Source organism: Echeneis naucrates, chromosome 15, assembly GCF_900963305.1.
Source record: "Echeneis naucrates chromosome 15, fEcheNa1.1, whole genome shotgun sequence".
NCBI lineage: Eukaryota > Metazoa > Chordata > Actinopteri > Carangiformes > Echeneidae > Echeneis > Echeneis naucrates.
The window spans coordinates 13,825,001-13,844,569 of record NC_042525.1 but is presented as its reverse complement, the minus strand read 5'-3'; the positions used below and the strand labels follow the sequence as shown (position 1 = coordinate 13,844,569).

Here is a 19,569-nt window from a genome sequence, read left to right as displayed (position 1 = left end):
GTTTTAGTATCTGCATATTGTGTTTGTATTCAGTCTCATTAGCAACAGACGGCTGACCAGTTCACTCCTTGCCATGAAGCCTGTGAGCGCAGGTGTGTGACAGTGAAAGACCTGTTCCCTGTGTCAGAGGAAACTGACACAGTGCTGAGTAGTTGATGTGTATGAGAGTGTATTTATGTGTGTCAGTACAGGACAGTGTATCTGACCTAGTAGTGTGTGTGTTTGAGAGTGGAGTGTTAATGTCACTGTGTGTGTGTGTGTGTGTGTGTGTTTTGTGGGTTTGCTAGTAAGAGCGATAGAGACTGTTATCCATGTCACATCCTGTTAAACGACATCTGTAATTGTGTATGTGTGTGTGTGAGTGAGAGTTGAAGTAAGAGGAGACTGTCAGTGCCAGCCATCACACATTCACTCACACTGCAGCCTGAATGCAGCCTCTGTCAGAAGGACACACATTCTGCTGAGGTTACAGAAAAATAGTATAAATCCACAAATGGTTGCAGGAACTGACACAGTGGCAAATGAAGTTTATTTCCAAGACATCTGTTTACCTGTGTGAATGTTTGTGTTTCCATTCTGTCTAGAAGGGGCAGGCTTCTTCTTGTACCATCTGATCGACAGCATGTCAGAGCATGAAGTGCAGGCACAGGAAGAGAAACTACGTACATTCTTCAAGCAGCTACAAACTCAGGTATCCACAGGCACACTCCAGTGAAGTGAGCTCCTATACCAATATAGTGCATGTCCAGTTCATTCATAACCTTCCCACTAAAGGAGCTTTAACAACTGAAATGATTTGCATTGTATAATCAGATGCAGCTTATTCTCAATACACACAAACACACTACAGAATAACATCACTCAGCTTTCAGCCTCTGCTCTATTTCTGAAGAGTGAAGGTTTTAGGTGGGACATCCATACATGTTGTGGAAGATTAAATCAAGATTTACACTCTCTGGTCAAAGGTCTGGTCTTTTGTACAAACTGGCCATTTGTAGCTCAGTGAAACGCTTACCTTTTTAAGAGTCACAGATCAACCCCTTAAATCAGACATCAAATTAATAGTATCAGCCATCGTTTTATTCAGTTAGCTGTAGGGGAAGTCAGACTCCTGAAACGCTATGATTTTTTTTGTGGAATGACGATGCTTGAAGGCTCAGTGTGAACTCAGCAGGAGCTTGTGTGTCTGAAAGGACCTTTTGATTATGTTCAATACGTTTATCCTGGTAGAATTGATTGAAGAAATGAATATTGCCTGACGTACAGAATCAGAAAGCAGAACAGAATAATCATTGGAATAAACACCAGAGCTGCAGCTTCAAATAACTGCACTTTTCTCCATTGATTCTCCTCTCCTCCAGAAAATAGTTAATATTGATGAAAATATCCCAAACACAGCTTCTTTAGCTGAGTCAGCCACTTATGTTTTAGCAAGTTTACATACAGTGTACCACAAAGAATCAAAGAAATGCTAAATAGAGCTCACTGAAACACTGTTTCCACAGTGATTCCAACTGTGCATGAACACGGCATTAGTTTCAGCACTCATTTCTCCACAAATTGGAAGCTCTGTGACAGCTACTAAATTAAGCTAAGCTACGAGAAACTATGTTACTGCTTCTGTTTATTATGCCCAGCTGTTGTCCAAACTTCAGTCTCAACCTTTGGTCTTTTTTTAACACAGCGGTCCCCGGTCCATGGGTCTTTTGAACCGGGCTGCACAGAAATAATAAATAAGTTACATTATTTATGTTTTATTTATTATCTGAATGGGAACTATGTTTTAATTTGAGTAATGACCGGATTATCTCCGTTACATCCGTCTATGACTCACTCTTGACGCATGTCAAGACGCTTGTCTCGGTCACGTGATACGTTACCTCTAAAATTAAACCCACCAGCTAGCGAAATGATTAAAAAAAGGACAGTTTCTTTGTGAAGGGGAAAAGGCCCAGTGAGGAGACAGAAGGAGAGCCTGTGACATCCATGAAGAAGAAAGCTGACTTTAGTTTCGGGGTTAGGGGGCAGAGAGGATGTTACTCATGTTATGTTGTTGGCGCGATGTTACGAGGACGCTGCGAATAAAGTTCCGTACGAGTGCACAGTGGATTCACGTTTATTGTGAAATTTAGAAAATAGCAGTTTTTATGTCGACCGTATCATTTTATTTTGTTGCATTTATCCGCCACACATTAAAGGCCGGTCCGTGGAAATATTGTCTGACATTAAACCGGTCCGTGGCGCAAAAAAAGGTTGGGGACCGCTGTTTTAACACGCACAGTTCAACAGATTGACATGCTGACATTTTGCTTTTCTGTTTTCCCTCCAGAATATAATAATTTCAGGAAACATCTACAGAGGCATCAGGAACCTTCTGCAGTCTTACCACATCCCAGAGCTCATCAAAGTACGGAGACTTAATTTACAGTCTTATTGTTGTCACAACAATCTTGATACATGAGGTAATGAGAGTATTTGTACTCCTTACCACACTGTCTGTGTGTGTTAGGATGTGGTCACTTTGACAGATTCCAAAAGCAGACTGCTCGACGGCTCAGCTGGTTCCAATGTTTCTGTAAGTACCACCAGTGTAAGAGTGGAAATCTTCACAATGTAATGAGATGCTTTATTGTTCATATTGCTTCTTGAAAGAATGTTGAAAGAATTTGTTTTGCTTAAATTGATAATTAATACCATGCCACAATGGTTCTTTTAATGTGTGTATTGAAGTAAGAATGTATTTCTCATCTGATTATAAACTTAAAACTGAATTTGTGGGAGCTGATTTTGACGTACTTTGTCTGTTAGCACAGACTCGTGTACTTGTGTTGCTGTATGTTGGTACTAACCTTTGTTGCATCATCAGGGAATTGAGGTGAAGTTGCAGGTGCTTGAGAAGAAACTGGCTGAGCTGAAAGCAGCAAACAAACCATTAACTGCCATTCTCAAACAAACCATCCAGGCTCACTGTGTGGAAGAGGTAGGATTCATTTGGATAAATCGATCTCATAAGGCCCCCCTTACTCTTGCAAAAGAGGAGCATCTTTGTCTTGCTTGTTTATCCCTGAGACGTGTTGTTTTATTTGCCAATAAGAACCTACATCGCGCCCTTGAGCTGAAGCAGCAGCATGAGGAGGAGATGACAGTCGGCGGCTATGCCATCCTCATCAACACGTGCTGTCAACACAACAATGTGGAGGAAGCGCTCAACCTGAAGAGGGAACTGTGAGTGTCACATACACATTCACAGACACACAAGGCAATGCTGTGACCAGAAGCTAACCATTAAAGTTCAACTTGAGTTGTATTAGGGGAGACATGAATGCAGGGTCCAGCCTCTGTCGACTTGGTAGAACCCATGAAACTCTCCTGTCGTCCTCTTCCTTGTTTTTTCTCGTCACTCACCACCTGGTTTCAGCGTCAACCTGAATATTAACGTTCCAGTAGATGAGTTGCATTAGTGTAAATGAAACACATGAATCTAAGTCTGTGGCTCACTCTGTCTCTGTCTTTAGGAGCCGAAAGGACTCATCACTCTTGCTAGATGCCAGTAAATACATCGCCCTGGTTAAGATGCTCGCCAGAAATGACAGAGTAGAGGGTAAGTTCCAAACTCCTAAGTAGTTTAAAAAACTGCCCAAACCCAAAGTTGATAGAATTATTGCTTAAAGGATTGAAAACTAATTAATTGATTATCTTTTTTTTGTGTCCGGTTAAGTGACTAATCCCATTAATGCTTAGTTGCTCACTATTTTTTCTGTGACAGTAAGCTGAATCAAAGGAGATCAGGCTTGAACTTAAAAAGGCCTGCAGATGTGTGTGTCTGTGTCACCAACTCTGTCACAATCTGTCTTTCTCCCTCCCTCAAACCACATTAGCCAGCCATTTCCAGAATGCTACGGTGGGTTTCCTTCAGCCCATTGAAGACCCAATTACCATCAATTTTGTCGCTCTGCTTTTTGCGCACAATGACAGGCAAAATGTTTCCCTTGTCTGTCCTCACCTCTCCTCCCCTTCCTTTGCTCTTTCCCTATCTTTGTCTCTGTCTCTCTATCTGACCCTCTCTCTCTTGTTCTGTCTCCATGCCCGTCATTCTCTAAACCCCCACTGCACACATGCACGCACACACATCCATGTCAGTTAGAAATGAGAGAGGGGGGAAAATTACAGGACTGTGTGTATTTTTCTCAAATTATTGAAATCTGTCTTGATGCTAATGGCAGATCATGTCTGCTGAAGTGCTTGAGCATTGCACACACAGAGACACACACACACACACAGAGCAACATGGAAATTTGCATGTGAATTCAAGCAAAAGGCATTTGGTGTGCTCAACGGTTGGTGTGTCCATCTGTATGTGTGTGTTGGGGTGTGTATAGGCAGCGCTAACGCATTTGCCATTAGCCAGAGTGTGCATATGGAGGGTACACTTGTCAGCCACATTAGCACACATGGCTAACCTTGATGTTAGCCTGTCCCCACCCAGACGCTGGTCCGCCTGGCTTCTAGCGCACACCAGGCCCAGTTGAAGATCATGTTTCCTGGCATCTTGCTTTATTTCACCCTCTTTAATGGCTTTGTTGTTTTTGCCCTTGGTTCAAAGCATCCCATCCTACATTACTTCACCAAGAAACTTTTTCAGCATTTCAGCCTTTTTATCTTCATTCTTACACCACCTTCCTTACACCTTTGCTCTTTTAGAGTTCTGTGTAATGACTTTCTCCCCATCATTATTTTTCCTCTGTTACTCACTCAGCTGTCGTGCTGGACCTCACAAAAGGAGCACACACACTCTCTCTCTCTGATCATTTTTGCAGTATAAGTGTGGATACTTTAACCATAGGTATCTCCAGGTTCCGCCAAATTCCTAACATTTACCTTTGAACTGTGAAAGGTTGATCTCACTGAACTGCCCAGTATTAGGCTGCACGTGATGTAGAGGTTAGGGAAGCGAGCTTGTGACTTAAAGCCCACTGGTTTGAATCCCCACACCAGCAAGAGATTTAAGTGGGGAAAGTAAAAGCCAGCACTTGAACAAGGCCTTTAACCCCATAACTACTCCCTGGGTGATGCACCCACTGCTACTATTAAATGTAATTCAGGTCAACTGTGAATGGGATCACTCAAATGCAGAGGAACAATTTCACCAAAGGGATCAATAAAGTAAGTTAATTCCTTGCTGCCCAGGAAGGCAAGCATTTGTCATGACAAAAGCTAATGGAGCATCCTAAAAACAATAAAAGTAAAGATTCAGAAAGATTGTTTTCAACTTTATTCACTCGGAGAACACAAATCCTCAGGGAGTCCATGTCAGTTGTTACTCCAGCAACTTTAGGTTAATCACCTTTAATGGGTTCCCATTTTTTGATGAGGCTCAAACTTAATAATTCTTAGTTACAATTTTTAGATCGCTTTTTAAAATAAACCCTTGCAGTAAGCATGTACCCTAATCTGTCCAATCTCAGATGCAGTGAACTTGCCAACAGAGGCTTCAGGAGGCTGAACACCCCCTTTGCCGCCTCTGTCTCTGCTTCTCTCCCTCCATTTTTTTTTTTTAAATACACCTCTCATCTATCAGCATGCGTCTCTTTGACCTGCCCTTGCCCCTCTGCCTTCATCTGTCCATCCTCCCACTTTAGTAAATACAACTTGCTCTAGGTTTAGGTGGTGTTGGAACCGTGTGTGTGTGTGTGTGTGTGTGTGACAGAGCTAGAAAAGAGACATCACCAGGAGTCAAGTCATGGAACATTAGATGAATCATTGGGCTGTGTGATCTCTGTTTACCTGGCCTGTCTGACTCCCCATCTGTGTTTGTGTGTATGTGTGTGTTGGTCTGGCTCGCTTTGCTGGCCACGATGCTTGGCTGAGCTGATAGATATGCATACTGTCTAAACGGACGGATAAAGGGAGAGATGGAGGGGGATGAGGGGGGAGGGTTTGGATGGTGGATGGAGGGATGTTAGCTTGTGTAGCTCCATTTGGGCAGATCAACTCCACGCCACTGGTCTCAGTGATTAGTGGGTCTGTCAAGGACTGATGGAGAGAGGTATGGATAGAAGGGGGAGGACAGGAGATGTGGGAAGAGAGACACAGAGTCAGAGAGTGAGAATAAGTTGCATCTGAATTGATAAAGAGTACAGAATTGACAACAGATCGGTTCATTATAGGGCAGTTTTTTAATGTTGATCTGGCCATCTCTGATTAGACCAATTCTTCATAACCTTTTGTCCAGAAATTTTAGTTTTTTTATGCAGAAATGTTTTTGCTTTGGTTTTTGATTACAAGACAAACTTTTGTTTATGCCTACTTTGTTTACTGCATTCATGCAAATGTAACTGGACCCAAAACAACCCATTGGCACCTGCTGGCAAATCAATCAGTTCTGAAGGAAAAATAACAGTGTTTTCATCTTTCAAATTAATTTTTGCACAAAAATGAAATGCTGTACATAGTAAAAATATTGTGCCAACAGATCCTTATACAATCTTTTTGTCTCAGGCCTGGCCATGTAGAAGCTGTAAGACTCCTCAGTGACAGTAAAACATACAGCAATAGCCAGTTAGGAATGGCTCCAGGTCAAAATGAGTTCCCATAAGCATTTGGGGTCTGACTAACCTCTGTGTGGACATTAGGGTTTAACAGCAAAACTTTTTTTGCGTCATGCCTGCTGTAAAGTGGGTAATATCTGTTTCTGTTAGATGATCAATGAAATGACAGCATTCCAGAGGATGCTGGAGTAGAGGCCTGTGCAACTTTTTAAATGTTGAAATACTTACTGATTCCCTATTGGTAGTGACTTTAAGGTGGGCCCTAATCCATTCTTCTTCACTCTTCTAAAACCGTCATCCAGCAACCTAAAAGTTTACCTCTGACAAGCATCAGCCCCAATGTTTCAGATTTTCCACCACTGGCAGTCAACCTTACTCCACCCTTCCTTCCTCTTTTTCCTCCTGTCCCATTAAATCTGTGACAGCCTTTGGCTCCCATTGCCATAAAAACTGGCACAGAGATGTGGAAAGATGGTGAAACTGACTAAAATTAGCATGCCAAAGCTCTCACCAGTAGCCTTGTCCTTTATCCCACTCATGTGTGCGTGCTTGTGTATGTATGTATGTATGTGTGTGTGTGTGTGTGTGTGTGTACATTTGAGTGTCCATGCCCAGTAGTGAGTGACACTCTTCTGTGTTTTTCTTATATTACCAGCTACTTGGGTGTCATTAGACCTACATTGTTCATGTTAACTTTATTTGCTTTTACCCTCACCAACATAAGGAGCCAGTCGAGTGAATTTTAACTGCCAGTATTGCCTGCAGTTGGAGGATTGACTTAATGCACATTATTCAAATATATTCAGTGTATCTCCATCTCTTCCTTTCTACTTGGTCATGCTGTATAGATTAGTATCTGTGGTGGAGAGTGGCTGTATCGCTGTCAGACCATTAGGAGCTGTCTAAATAGACAGTAAACGCATCTTAATTACCTTACTCTGATACACCACACATGCACACACACACTCCTTTTTCACCATTTAGCCCCTTCTGTTGGCCAGATGGGCACGTGGCCCAGTAAAAAGCCCTCCATTACTGGCTGGACTTGACCAAACCGATCCACCCCTCAGCCCGCTTACCGGGGTCTCACTGGGGCCAATGTGGGCCCTTGTTGCCACATACCTATAATTTAGCCCCCCCAGTGCTTTCCACATGGCCACGGCAAAAAGCCGGCCTCCATTGTAGGGGTTTGGTAATTGTAGTCTCGTTTAGAAAACCGCAAGTAGCAATTAGCGCAGAGTTGGCATTATATGGTGTTGGATTTTCATCCCTGCTGGGTGCAAAATGCTATTTTAATATGGGTTTGTTTTCCCCACATGGAATTAGCTAAAGGGACCTTTTATCATATTCGCACACCCTACTCTTCTCTCAGCCAAGCTCTGCCCACCTCTTGATTTCTAGCTCTCAACTCTCTGCATTATCTCTCTTTCTCCTTGTCCTTTGTTCATTTTTTGGCCATCCTTTTGTCTTTACCTTTAAATCCTGCTCACCATCACTTTATATTTTTGATTGAGAGGTTGAAAGCCTTGTGCACCTCATCTTGCCAAAGCAACATGTGCTGAGAGTTTCTTCACATTTAAAATTTCTGTTGTTTTCCCTCCATCACAGAGGCAGTAGACATCCTGAAGGAGATGAAAGAGAAGGGGGTGGTGCTGAACGACACACATGCCATTATGCTGTTCCACACGCTCAATGCCCTTGTGGCCAAAGGTGGCATTCCTGTTGTCCAACGGCTCCAAGACACCATCTTTACCCTTGGTCTAGCCAAACCCTCCGCCAATCTGTGTTCACCTCTGATTACCGCTTACCTGGAGAGGTACAGTGCTTGCAAATCACAAAGACATTATTTGATCAATCATATACACGTACAGACAAACACCATTTGGTCATGCAGTCAAATTTCATGCTAAATATGTTGAGGTGTTTTTTTTTTTTTTTGTTTGTGTTTGTTTTTGTTTTTTTTTGCCGTTTTTTTTTTTTTTTTTTTAAGATTGTTGTATTTATTGCTTTATCTATTTATGTACTTGATTTTTGAAGTTTTCTAGTGACAAGCCAGGAATCTGAGTATTGTTGTCACCTTTGTATCTTCCTCAGCCAAATGCAATTGCCAGGTGTGTGTATGTATGTGTGTCTCAATGAGTCGCTCATCCCTCCCTATGATCATAGCTGAGGTTACATTCTGGGTCAGCGATTAAGACAGAGAGAGGATGTGGAAATTGCTTGTGTGTGTTTGCGATGTTGGAGCCAGGTTTTGTTTGTTCACCAGCTGGAACCTCTCCCACAAGCCCCCAACCCTGATCTGAAACACCCACTGCCTATTCCAAGGTGTATATATATGTGTGTGTGTGTGTGTATGTATGTATGTGTGGTGCGTGAGAGATGGTCATTGATGCTTCTTCCCACAATACAAATATGCAAATGAACAGCACCAAAGACTGACTGTGGGGTCACTGGCATTGCCTCACCCATCAACTCTTTTCAGTGTGTGTGTGTGTTATGTGTGTGTGTTCCATTCGTCAGAGCAGCTTTTAAGTAGATCAGCTCATTAGCATGTTAATTATGTACAGATCACTAATTGCTAGATTTAACACAGGCACGCAGTGTGCCCACCACTACACACACATGACCTGCACATGCTTTCATACACACTGTTTACTTCTATGGAACAAGCTGTGGCAGAGGTAGACCTTTACAAATGAAGCTTGTGTACACACAAACACCGAAGCTTAGTCTATCACACACACACACACACACACACACACACACACACACACTGGTTCTCCCCTGCCGCTGTTTGTTTTGCTGGAACTCTGGTCTTTGGCACAAACAGAGTTTCCAGGTTCACTTGTTAATCACTGCCTCTGTGAGATTAGCAGGCTAATTTACTTCTGGGTCATCAACAGCAGCTAAAACAAACACACACACACACACCAGCTTGTCACAGCCCTGTTCATAAATCAAGTGCCAGTTGTACTTCCTCCAAGTGATACTACAGTTAACATATACTAATGAACACAAGTAAACAAGCTGGCTGCTGCTGTTCTACCATCATCTGTGTTGTTGGTAGATTTTTGTGTTTTGGCTGGTTGTTAAGACTTGAAAATAATCAGCATAACTGATGTGCAGATGAAGCACAGATTTACTTATTGGCTAAATCGTTATTTGGATTGCTGGGATTCCTCAAAAAATTAGGCTCTTCTCATTTTCAACTTTCTAACCCAACTTTTGATTTGGGTTAGATTCCTGCCTGTAGGAGTCAGATCTCATCCCAAACATCGGTTTCAGGCACTAAATAGACTTGAAAATGGGTAGATGAATAACAAACAAATCACCTCTGTCAGAAAGTCTAGTGTTGTTGCTGCAGCTTCAGAATGAAACTAATCACAGCAGTGACACTAATCATCAGTGTTTTTCTTAAATTGCCTTCATTCACATTAGCATCAACAAAGTGAGCCTGTGATGCTCTCAGTTTCATGATGAAACTCTTGGTGTTAAAGATCCTTTTGAAATGAATGATTTTATAAATCTATGTTGTGTGAAGAAGCAGATAATGTGTGAAGGTCTCACAGTGGGCCAGCTCAACACTTGACTTATGTGCTCCAATTTCAGCCACATTTCTTCTTCCCTTTGTATCTTTTATCTTTATCCCTTTGTCGTCACATTTCATTCCGTCAGTCAACAGACAAACAGACAATCGAGAGGAGGAGGAACAGAGGGGAAGCCGTAGACGACAAAGCAGACATCACTCCCACCTGCACCTGTCTCATCGCTGTGTCAACGCTAATGACTTAATGAACACTTCTCTGGCAGACTAGCTCTTGACAGCTCATCATACGCACCACCCCGTTAGCCTTCATGCACATCCGCTCAGTATTTTGTGTGCTAACCTGCTTCTATGCTAGCTCAAGTCGCCCCACCCTTATGGAAATGATTACCAACAGGAAATGGTAATGAACCCAACAAAATAAAGAGCAGGCAAACACAGCAATAGTGGCAATAGAATAGGAGGAGCAGGAGGAGAGTAGAGAGCTGATGAGAGATGAGTGGCTCAGAGGAGAAATACCTCACTCCCACACTCTTCTGCCAGCTCTGATTGTGTGCTCACAGAGATCAAGTGAGCCCAAAAAGGAGGGAAAAATAAAAATTAGATTTTCAACAGATGAATGAAAGCAGCCACAGCAGCCACAGTCTTTTTTAGAGAAAAGTATGATGAAAGACACAACATTTCTAACTCAAATTCAACATGGCCCCATTAATTGTCAAATGAAGCTAATCAGTGTCAGAGTTTATCCTTAAGCCCTGGCAGTGAATGTTCAAGTATGCTGTGCAAAAAAACAAAACAAAACAGGATTATCTCTACAGTGTTTTTAGCTCCTAATTTTGTTTTTTCATCCCTCCATCATCCTTATTCCCTGCTGATTTTGCAGCAAAAAAAGTTTTTCTCCCTGGAATGTGTGGAGAGTAAAGGAGGAAGACACTATTGCTCTTGAATTTGTCATGCGACTAGAAACCCTGCTTCAAATGAGTTCTGATATAACTGTCTTTCCTGGGGTGTTTAAATACTAAAGGGGAATGTTGGCTGAGAGAGATCAACTTTATGAAGTGATATGTCGAATGTTGCTGTCAGCTTGTTTGACTGTCCCCTAGTATCAAAAATAATAAGTGTGTGGGCTTTGGTGTGAATATTAGTAAGTGCCATTCTTCAGCACATGTAACAGCAGGCTAGTGGTGTCATGATCACAGTCTCATTTGCGTTTCGACACCTCATCCTCCCCCACACGAGGACAGTGGCTTGATAACAGGTCTGCCGATCTCCTCCGAACAAAAGAAGGGGACAGAGAGGAGAAAAAGATGGTGGGGGGGGTGGGGTGGGGGTTGAGATGAAATGAGCTTCCCTGTCTAATCCTTCAGGTTTCCACAGAGCAAAGCGCTCGTTATTTTTTCAGGGCTTAATTGGCTGGAAAGTGGCTGACACGCAAAGTTGGGGACATTAACAGGGCTGTGTGCCGCAATAAATGGCAACGCAAAGTGACAGTTAAATTGTACCTAGGGGAAATTATCCATCTTTCGACATCCTTAGCTCTTTTTTGGGGTTTATCTGCAGTTGGAGAGGGAGGGGTGAGGAGGAAGGTGGTGGTGGGGGGGGGGGCTGTTTTTTTTTTTTTTTTCTTTTCAACGCGGGGCACCATTTATTTATTTATTTATTTATTTATTTATTTTATCTATTTAGCCAAACTGGACTGTTTTTTTTGTTTGTTTTTGTTTTTTTGTTTTTTTTTTTCCCAAAGATGCCTCATTAGAAAGGAGGGATTATAAGTAGATGAAGTTTAATGGAGGAATTAATAGGATGGACAGATTGAAGGGATAAAAAGTTTTTGAAACATGGCCATATTTGCTACACCCCAGCATTCAAGGTACATATAAAACAAACCATTATGTTAATTAAAAAAATAAAGTATTGGCCTTTTTTGGTGATCCTTATCTTTTTTTTTTTTTTTTTTGGGGGGGGGGGGGGGGGGGGGTTTAAATTGTGTCCACATGTCCCCCCCTTCTTAGTCTCATTCTATCTCCACACTCTTTCTCTCATTTTCAAAAATCTCTTAGTCTCTCTTCTGTGCTGTTCAGTCAGACTGTTGTGGAGTTGAACAGGCTCTTGACTGCCGCTGCTGAATAATGTTGTCCCTCTTCATTTCAATTAGCAGACCTTTACCTTCCCACCCTAATCACGCCATTCCTCCCCCCTTTATCGGTCTCCTCTGCTCCTGACTCACAGGAGCTAAACTCAAGGTCATACTATTTCCTGCTTTATTTTTTGTTTCATTTTGCTTTTTTCTGGTTTGTTGGTTTTTCAGGGCATATTTCTCCTATCCACTGGTCTAATTGATATGAGGAGAAAACACTTCAGAAATTATACCTGTTCAATCTCTCTCTTTCTCTTGTGGTCTGTCTATCTGTCTCTTTCTCACTCAGTCACTCTGCCCCTTACCTCCCCCCACGAGTGCCCTATCTGCTTTGACCTCTGTATGATTGACATGGTAATTACACAATCAACAGATTGATGGCAGCGCTGTCACAATAGAGGGGATTGAAGTGGTCTCTCTCCCTCCCATTTCTCACAGCTTTCATTCTTTTGCTTCCTTTCCCCATCTGTCTTTCTGCTTCTTTCGTTACCACTCCATCATGCACACTCATCCTCTACCTACATGCTCCATTGTTTGTTCGTCCAATTTTGAGCGAAGGGTTGGGGTAGTTTAGGAGGATAGACTGAGCAAGGAAAGGATGACATGAGGCGAAAGGAGCAATGTGCTGCTACTGGTAGTTGGGAGGGCACTAATGTTGTTGCTATATTTCTACAAAATTGCTCAGCTGGGGGGCAAGGTCGTCAGAGGGGAGTGAAAGCTGACAGCATGGAATCAAAAGGAGGATGGTGTAGCAAAAAAAGAGCAGAAGGAGAGTGAAGATCAGGTGGAAAGGCAAATGAGAGAAGAGGAAATGAGGGGCTAAAGGGGGTTGGAGAGGACAAAGGAGGAGAAAGCGTGAGAGAAGTTAGGAAGATGTGAGAGGAGCTGAGCAGAGAGGGTAAAGATCAGTCCTTTTGTCTGTTGTATTGCTTCCCCTCTAAAAGCCTGTCCGGGTTACTTTAGCCACTTGTAGACAGGTGTGTGAGAGTGTGCCTGATTGTGTGAGAATGATGAATTGGGGCCAAAAGGCTTCATCACCTACAGTTGTGCTGTCATGAATTCAAAGGCCTGTATTGTTGTGCTGGGTCATAGTGCTTTAATAGGAGGTCTCAGGGTTAACACCCCATAATACACCCTCGACTCTCTACTGACACAATCCTGTACATGACTGACTGGACAGACCTGACATCTATCTCAACCTCAGCTCTCTCTCTCTGTCTCCCTCCCTCCCTCCCCCTCTCTCTCTATGTATTTGTGTGTGTTTGCACACCTCTAGTAAGGACCTGCCTGGAGCCTTAGAGGCAGCGCTGGAGTGTCAGAAGCGCTACAACCACATGCCTCGCATCCACGACATCCTCGTTGGTCTGGTGGAGAAAGAAGACACCGAACTGCTGCAAAAAGGTGCAAACACATCTGTCTCTTCAGTCCAAACATTTTTTCATTCACTCATTGTTTGTCTGCTCAATCAACCAACACAAGTGTGTTGGCAGTGGATTGGACCTTGTCAACAGAACCTTCATTGACACTTCTGATCATTAACTTCACTAGGTCACAAGGCACGCCAAGCTCTTGCCAGTTCCAGCCCCTCAAATGTGAAGAGTTGCAGGCACTAATCCAAAGTGCCCATGTAGTGTTTGAATTAAATGGGCACCTAACAAGTGCTAACAATTCCGAGAGTGACCAGAGAGAGAGAGTGAGAGAGAGAGGTTCAGATCAAGGTTGTGGTGAAATGTGTTGTCAGTTCATGGTCTGAGCAGTCTCCCTGCATGTCGACAACAGTGCAGTGAAAAGGTCAAGTTCAATGTGCCGGAGGAGCAAGTGCCTCTGGAGTGCATTCAGTGGAGCACCTCTCCACCTTCCTTCCTTTACCTCTCACACACTAACTCCTCCTCCCTTCCCACCCACCCTCGTCTCTAATTGGTTTCATAAATGAGTTGATGGAATTCAGTCTTTCAGCAAAGTGTTAGATTACGGTTTGCATATAAGAAACCAATGAAGTCTAAGCTCGCCTGTAAACTTGCCCACACATTATGTCTTGACTTAGAATTCATTTAAGTATCCAAAATGCAGAGTCACATTGTTCTTTCAGCTGACTTAAAATGACAAAAGTAAAGAGGAGGGATTACTCTGTCTTCCCGTGCTTTGCTGAATATGTTGGATAACTGAAAGTTCACTGTATGTGTGTGTGTGTGTGTGTGTGTGTGTGTTGGGGGGGGGGGTACCTGTCCTGAAGCTGCTGGGCAAAGATAATGCATAATGCTGAGAAAAGCACTTGAGCAACTTTACCAGGAGAGATCAGACCTTCTGTGTGTGTGCGTGGCCCCAGCACAATATGCCTGGGACATTGTGCCAAGTCATAGATTGAGAGTGAAAGTATGAACCTTGTTGCTAGTTTTATTCATGACCTTTCTTTTTCCCCCCACTTGCTGGTCTTTCTCTTCAGCCATGGACTTCATGAGTCAGGAGCGAGGAGAGATGAATATGCTGTATGATCTTTACTTTGCATTCCTGCATACAGGCCGCTACCGTGAAGCTCGTAAGATCATTGAGGTAAACACACACGCTACTGCTTATTTCTGAAACTCTCCTTGTTTTGAGAAGCACCTTAAGTGGATCCTGTCTGTAACACAAATTTGGAAAGCTTGGTCAGATTTGGATCAGGTTGTTTTAAAGAAAAACATCTACATGACTGTCACTGTCATGAATTGCATAGGTCACACAGTATGATGCAGTTTGCAACTTTTTTTTTTTTGTAGCTCATCTGACCTTAATACTTCCTGAATATTCATATCTTTGTCATCTTTAAGTCCTGCTATAAAACCCTGTAGATTAGTGTGAGGAAAAATAGAAAGGAAAAGCAGGCAGATAAGAGGCGATTTTCACATGGATAATAGAAATGAGTGGGCGGTAAGGGACTGGATAGCAGGACAGAGAGATTGATGATTAAATGAATAGAGGGATGAGCCTGATACAAGAGGAAGGAAAACAAGGCCACTATGTTTTCTGATCATGATGAGAACAAAATGGACATAAAAAAATGCCATTACTCCCTTGCTCTGACTCTCATGTCCTCTTGTGCACTAAAAGAGGGATTTGTCCCTCTTAGGGATTTTCAAACCCTCTTAAATATTACTGACATGTTGTTATTTTTGTAACTCAGTTTCCCCTTCTGCTAGATGGTATAGCTGTTATTGTACTGATAACAAAGACTCAGCTATTGGGTTTTATCATGAAGGGTTGGCTGGTGTGCTATGAGCATGCAGTGAGGTGAAATCAGCAGGTCTTTGAATAAAGAATATATTTAATATAGGAAAGGAGTGTATTTTCTTATGAACATACAGCTTTATAATTTGCATTCAAGACCACAAATCAAAGTGTGGGTTAGTGTTAACCTTCAACCATTTCCATATTAACGGGGCGGGGGGGTTGTTTGTTTTTTTTGGTTGTTTTTTTTATCAATAGTATATAAGACATATGATGGGAAATAATCAAAAGAAGCCATTGCTGTATATCCACCTTGGTATTGCAGTGAATCAGTTAAGGCCAATAACCTAAAATCTTGTCAGTCTAAAGAAACAAGTTTTCATGAGTCTGCATCAGTCCCTACCAGTTACAAAGCTAATAAACAAATTAAAAATGTTAACTGTGTTGACTCTTCTGCTAGTCTTAGATCTAGGGGCACAACAGTCATCATAACTCAGCCTGTGGCTGAATCTCTCCAGTGTGTCATTATTTAACCATCTTAATAAGCTTTGCTCTTTAAACAATCAGTTAACAATTAGTACAGGAGTGTTGTAGGGAGGGCACCCAGGCCTGATCCATGTCCCTCCAAGAGGTAGCAAGCATACATTTGCCTCTAGCCCGGTTTGGCTCCATTATTTTGCATAGTTTAAAATGTGTCTTTAAACTTTAAACCAGGGGCAAAATTAAAGGTATAAAATAGAACTGAGGTGTATCAAATTATAATATATAATGTATAATAATATAATGTAATTGTACTGTATCATCCAGCTGATTTGGAGGATAATGATCTGTAGGTGGTAATTCATTTCACATTTCACAAAGGCATTTTTCTGCTCTTAATGTGATCATAGTGAGTTTTTAAGTCCAATCAGCTGATTGGTGCTGGCCAGTTAGTGGGATAGTTGCAGGATAAAGCAAAAATTGTTACTTAGATGATACATTTTAAAAGCTGAGGCCCACTTAACCTCCGTAGATGTTCAGATCTATGAACATAAAGTCTAGTGTCACTTCTTCTGCATTGCATTGCAATGGATTTAGTGACCAGGTGATATATCTCAAATATAATCATATCTACCATTCAAATATGCACACACTCAAACACACAAATGCTTTTTCCCCCTGTGAGAGCGTCAAGTGGTAGTCCAGAGTGGTGTCTCTCTTTAGACTGTGTTTGGTATAATTGGCAGCTGATTAATCACAGCTAATTAAATGTAATGATAGAGAAAGGTGGCCAATTTTGTGCTAAATGGTCATGGTTAGGTAGAGGATTGTCAGGTGGCCGGGCCTATTATTGTGGCACGTGTACGTGTGTGTGATGGTCAAGGTTAGGTAGTATTGCTAAAGAGTGGTAAACCATTATGTGTTTTTGTGTTAGGGAGGTGTGTGCGTGCGTGCGTGCGTGTGTGCGTGCGTGTGCGCGTGTGTGTGTGTGTGTGTGTGTGTGTGTGTGTGTGTGTGTGTGTGTGTGTGTGAGATTAAGTGGCCATGTGATTAGTGGAAGTAGAACATTAGGAATTGAGATGCAGAGGGTTTGTTAAGTGGAGGAGAGATAAGGTCTGCTATAGCTTTTTTACTTTTGTGGATATGTTGATAAGGATGAGAGAGAAACGTGTAAAATTTTAGCCTCGAAAGGCCACGCAAGGCTCTCAAAGAGGCAAAGTACTGCAAGTAACACAGTCTGGTGTTTCTGTGTTGGAAGATTGTGTTAGTAATTTGACCTTCTCCCTTATCTTGCAATGAAAGTGAGAGTCTGCACTGAGATTTGTTTGTTCCCCTCTGTATTCTTTTGCTACACACATCCATGTCTAAATTATGTGCCTTCTTATTTCTGGGGATTTTGTTTTCTGCCCAGATTAGGGAGATTTGTCCCCATGGATTAAAAAATCCCAAACATATTCAAATGTGTGCGTGTGTTTGTGAGTAGATGTGCGAAAGGTTTATTTGTGCCCACAAGACTTTACCAAGTAACAGGGATGGGAGGCAAAGAGATGGACAACTTGCACTGGGCCTTAGTCTCTAAGAAGATTAGACAGACTGAGAGCGAGTGAGTGCAACACATTTTAATTTGTCCCTTTGGCTGGTTGGGTAAGAACATAATGCTTTTGCTTGGGCCGGATGGAGGGATGGAAAGGCAGGAGAAAAGACTGTGGAGGAGCATCAGAGATTTTGGGGACGAGGGAGAGATTGAGAGAAGTGGGGATTGAAAGAGGAAAGGATGACGGCACAGAAAGGGATGAAGCCCATCTTTTCTTGACTTTCCCCTCCCACTCACGGTATGATGGGCTGCAATCAAAGAGGCTAGCGGGAATTGAGCGCTGTTGATCCCCATTCAGATTAACTTCCTGGCAGATCGTTATTGTTGGGTGTTTCCTTTCCTTTCTTCTTTTTTTTTTTTTTTTTCCCCCCCTCTCTCAGAGAGATTACCAGGAAGAGAGGGAGCTGAGATTTCTCAAAAAGATCAAAGCTAAGTGAGATGGATGAAATCCTGATCAGTTATTCCATGATAATTATCATCTAGCCAGTCTACATATCAAGCTAAATCTTAACTACATGGCCATGCAGATCAATATCTGTCATCCCTTAATTTACAATTCTTGCACTCACTTTATCTGAATGATGCCAGTAACACATAGTTTACAGCTGCTGGGACTTCACTGTTGACCCTTTTTTTTCTTATTGTTATATGCTTTGATATTTGAACCTAGACATAAGAAGTTTTCTTTCGTTTCTTTTATTAAATTAAGGAAAACCAAGAATTTCACAATCAAAACTTTGTTGGAAAAGATCTCCAAAAGTAAACAACTACTGTAAAAACAACAGCAGCAAAACCATTGAGAAATGAAATATCAAATTATTTTGATTACCTATCAAGAAGTATTCTTAAATTTTTTTATATCAGTGCACCAGTTTCAAGTTTTGAGTCTAACTTCAAAATCTGTGAGTTTCCATAAAAATGTTGTCTTTATACTTTAAAACACTGATCATCACTGCATCTCTAACCCTATATATACTGTACATCTGTCACTCTCAATCTAGTAAACCATAAACATTACTGATTTTAACTTAAAGAATATATTTATTCCTATGTCAAATTAAATTGTCATCGTCATATCAATGGGCAGCACAGTGACATGGTGGTTAGTGCTGTTGCTCCACAATAAGAAGGTTGCGGGTTTGGTTCCAACACTTTCTGTGCAGAGTTTGCACGTGGGTTTCCTCCCACCGTCCAAAGACATTGTGTTTAGATTAATTGGTGACTCTAAATTGGCCGTAGGTCTGAGTGTGAGTGGTTGTTTGTCTCTGTGTGTCGGCCCTATGATGGACTCGCGACCTGTCCAGGGTGTACCCCGCCCTCACACAGTGTGAGCTAGGATTGGCTGCACCACCACCAGCAGCAGAAGAAGAATGAATGAATGAATGAATGTATGTCATATCCCTTTTGGATTGTGGCAAGTTGTTCCTTTGAGCTCTCTTTCACTGTTATAATAACAGCATAAAAAGTTATTAATTGACAATAGTCAAAATAAATAAACAGATAGTGCTCCTCTGAAACCATTTGTCTGTGTCAAAGTCCCCTAGGTCAATTTATTTTTAAATTTGTGCAAAATGCATCTATCTCGACGAATACATGTATTTGTAACAGCTGTACATCAAATAATGGCAATATTTAAAATTTACTCACAATGAATGGGTCTGTACGCATACATTTATTGTATGGATAAATCTATATTGGTTTTGAGTTATATATTTAACCAATTTAACCTACATTCATCAATTATCAATTAATTTCAATACTTGAACAGTGATTCGGGCTCTTGGTATGTTATCAGTCAATATTCACATAGCCTAATCACATTTGATGTTGTAAACACTTTTTTGGATAATGTATAACACATCCACACAACATCCACTTTCCACTCACTGACATTAAGCAGTTGTTCAGTGCAGCTACAGATTGTTTATACTGTTTTTGTGTCTACTCTATGGTTTCTTTCCTTAAAAATGTTCCTCTTAATATTTTCAGACCCCTGGGCTGAGGGCAAGGCCTGGACGCCTGCAGTGGTATGCTGAGAAATGCATTTTTGCCAAAAAGGTAA

At 41.8% G+C, this 19,569-nt stretch overlaps 1 protein-coding gene across 1 annotated transcript in view; it reads left to right on the top strand.

The window, feature by feature from the left end:
* lrpprc (leucine-rich pentatricopeptide repeat containing) overlaps nucleotides 1-19,569 on the top strand; it is a 51,017-nt gene that overhangs the window by 14,750 nt on the left and 16,698 nt on the right. Inside the window, exons 17-26 of the mRNA XM_029521307.1 lie at nucleotides 585-691; nucleotides 2,330-2,407; nucleotides 2,510-2,575; nucleotides 2,867-2,980; nucleotides 3,095-3,225; nucleotides 3,516-3,601; nucleotides 8,157-8,364; nucleotides 13,506-13,630; nucleotides 14,673-14,779; nucleotides 19,497-19,565. Coding sequence (XP_029377167.1) covers nucleotides 585-691; nucleotides 2,330-2,407; nucleotides 2,510-2,575; nucleotides 2,867-2,980; nucleotides 3,095-3,225; nucleotides 3,516-3,601; nucleotides 8,157-8,364; nucleotides 13,506-13,630; nucleotides 14,673-14,779; nucleotides 19,497-19,565 — 1,091 coding nt within the window. The remainder of the gene's footprint in view (nucleotides 1-584; nucleotides 692-2,329; nucleotides 2,408-2,509; nucleotides 2,576-2,866; nucleotides 2,981-3,094; nucleotides 3,226-3,515; nucleotides 3,602-8,156; nucleotides 8,365-13,505; nucleotides 13,631-14,672; nucleotides 14,780-19,496; nucleotides 19,566-19,569) is intronic.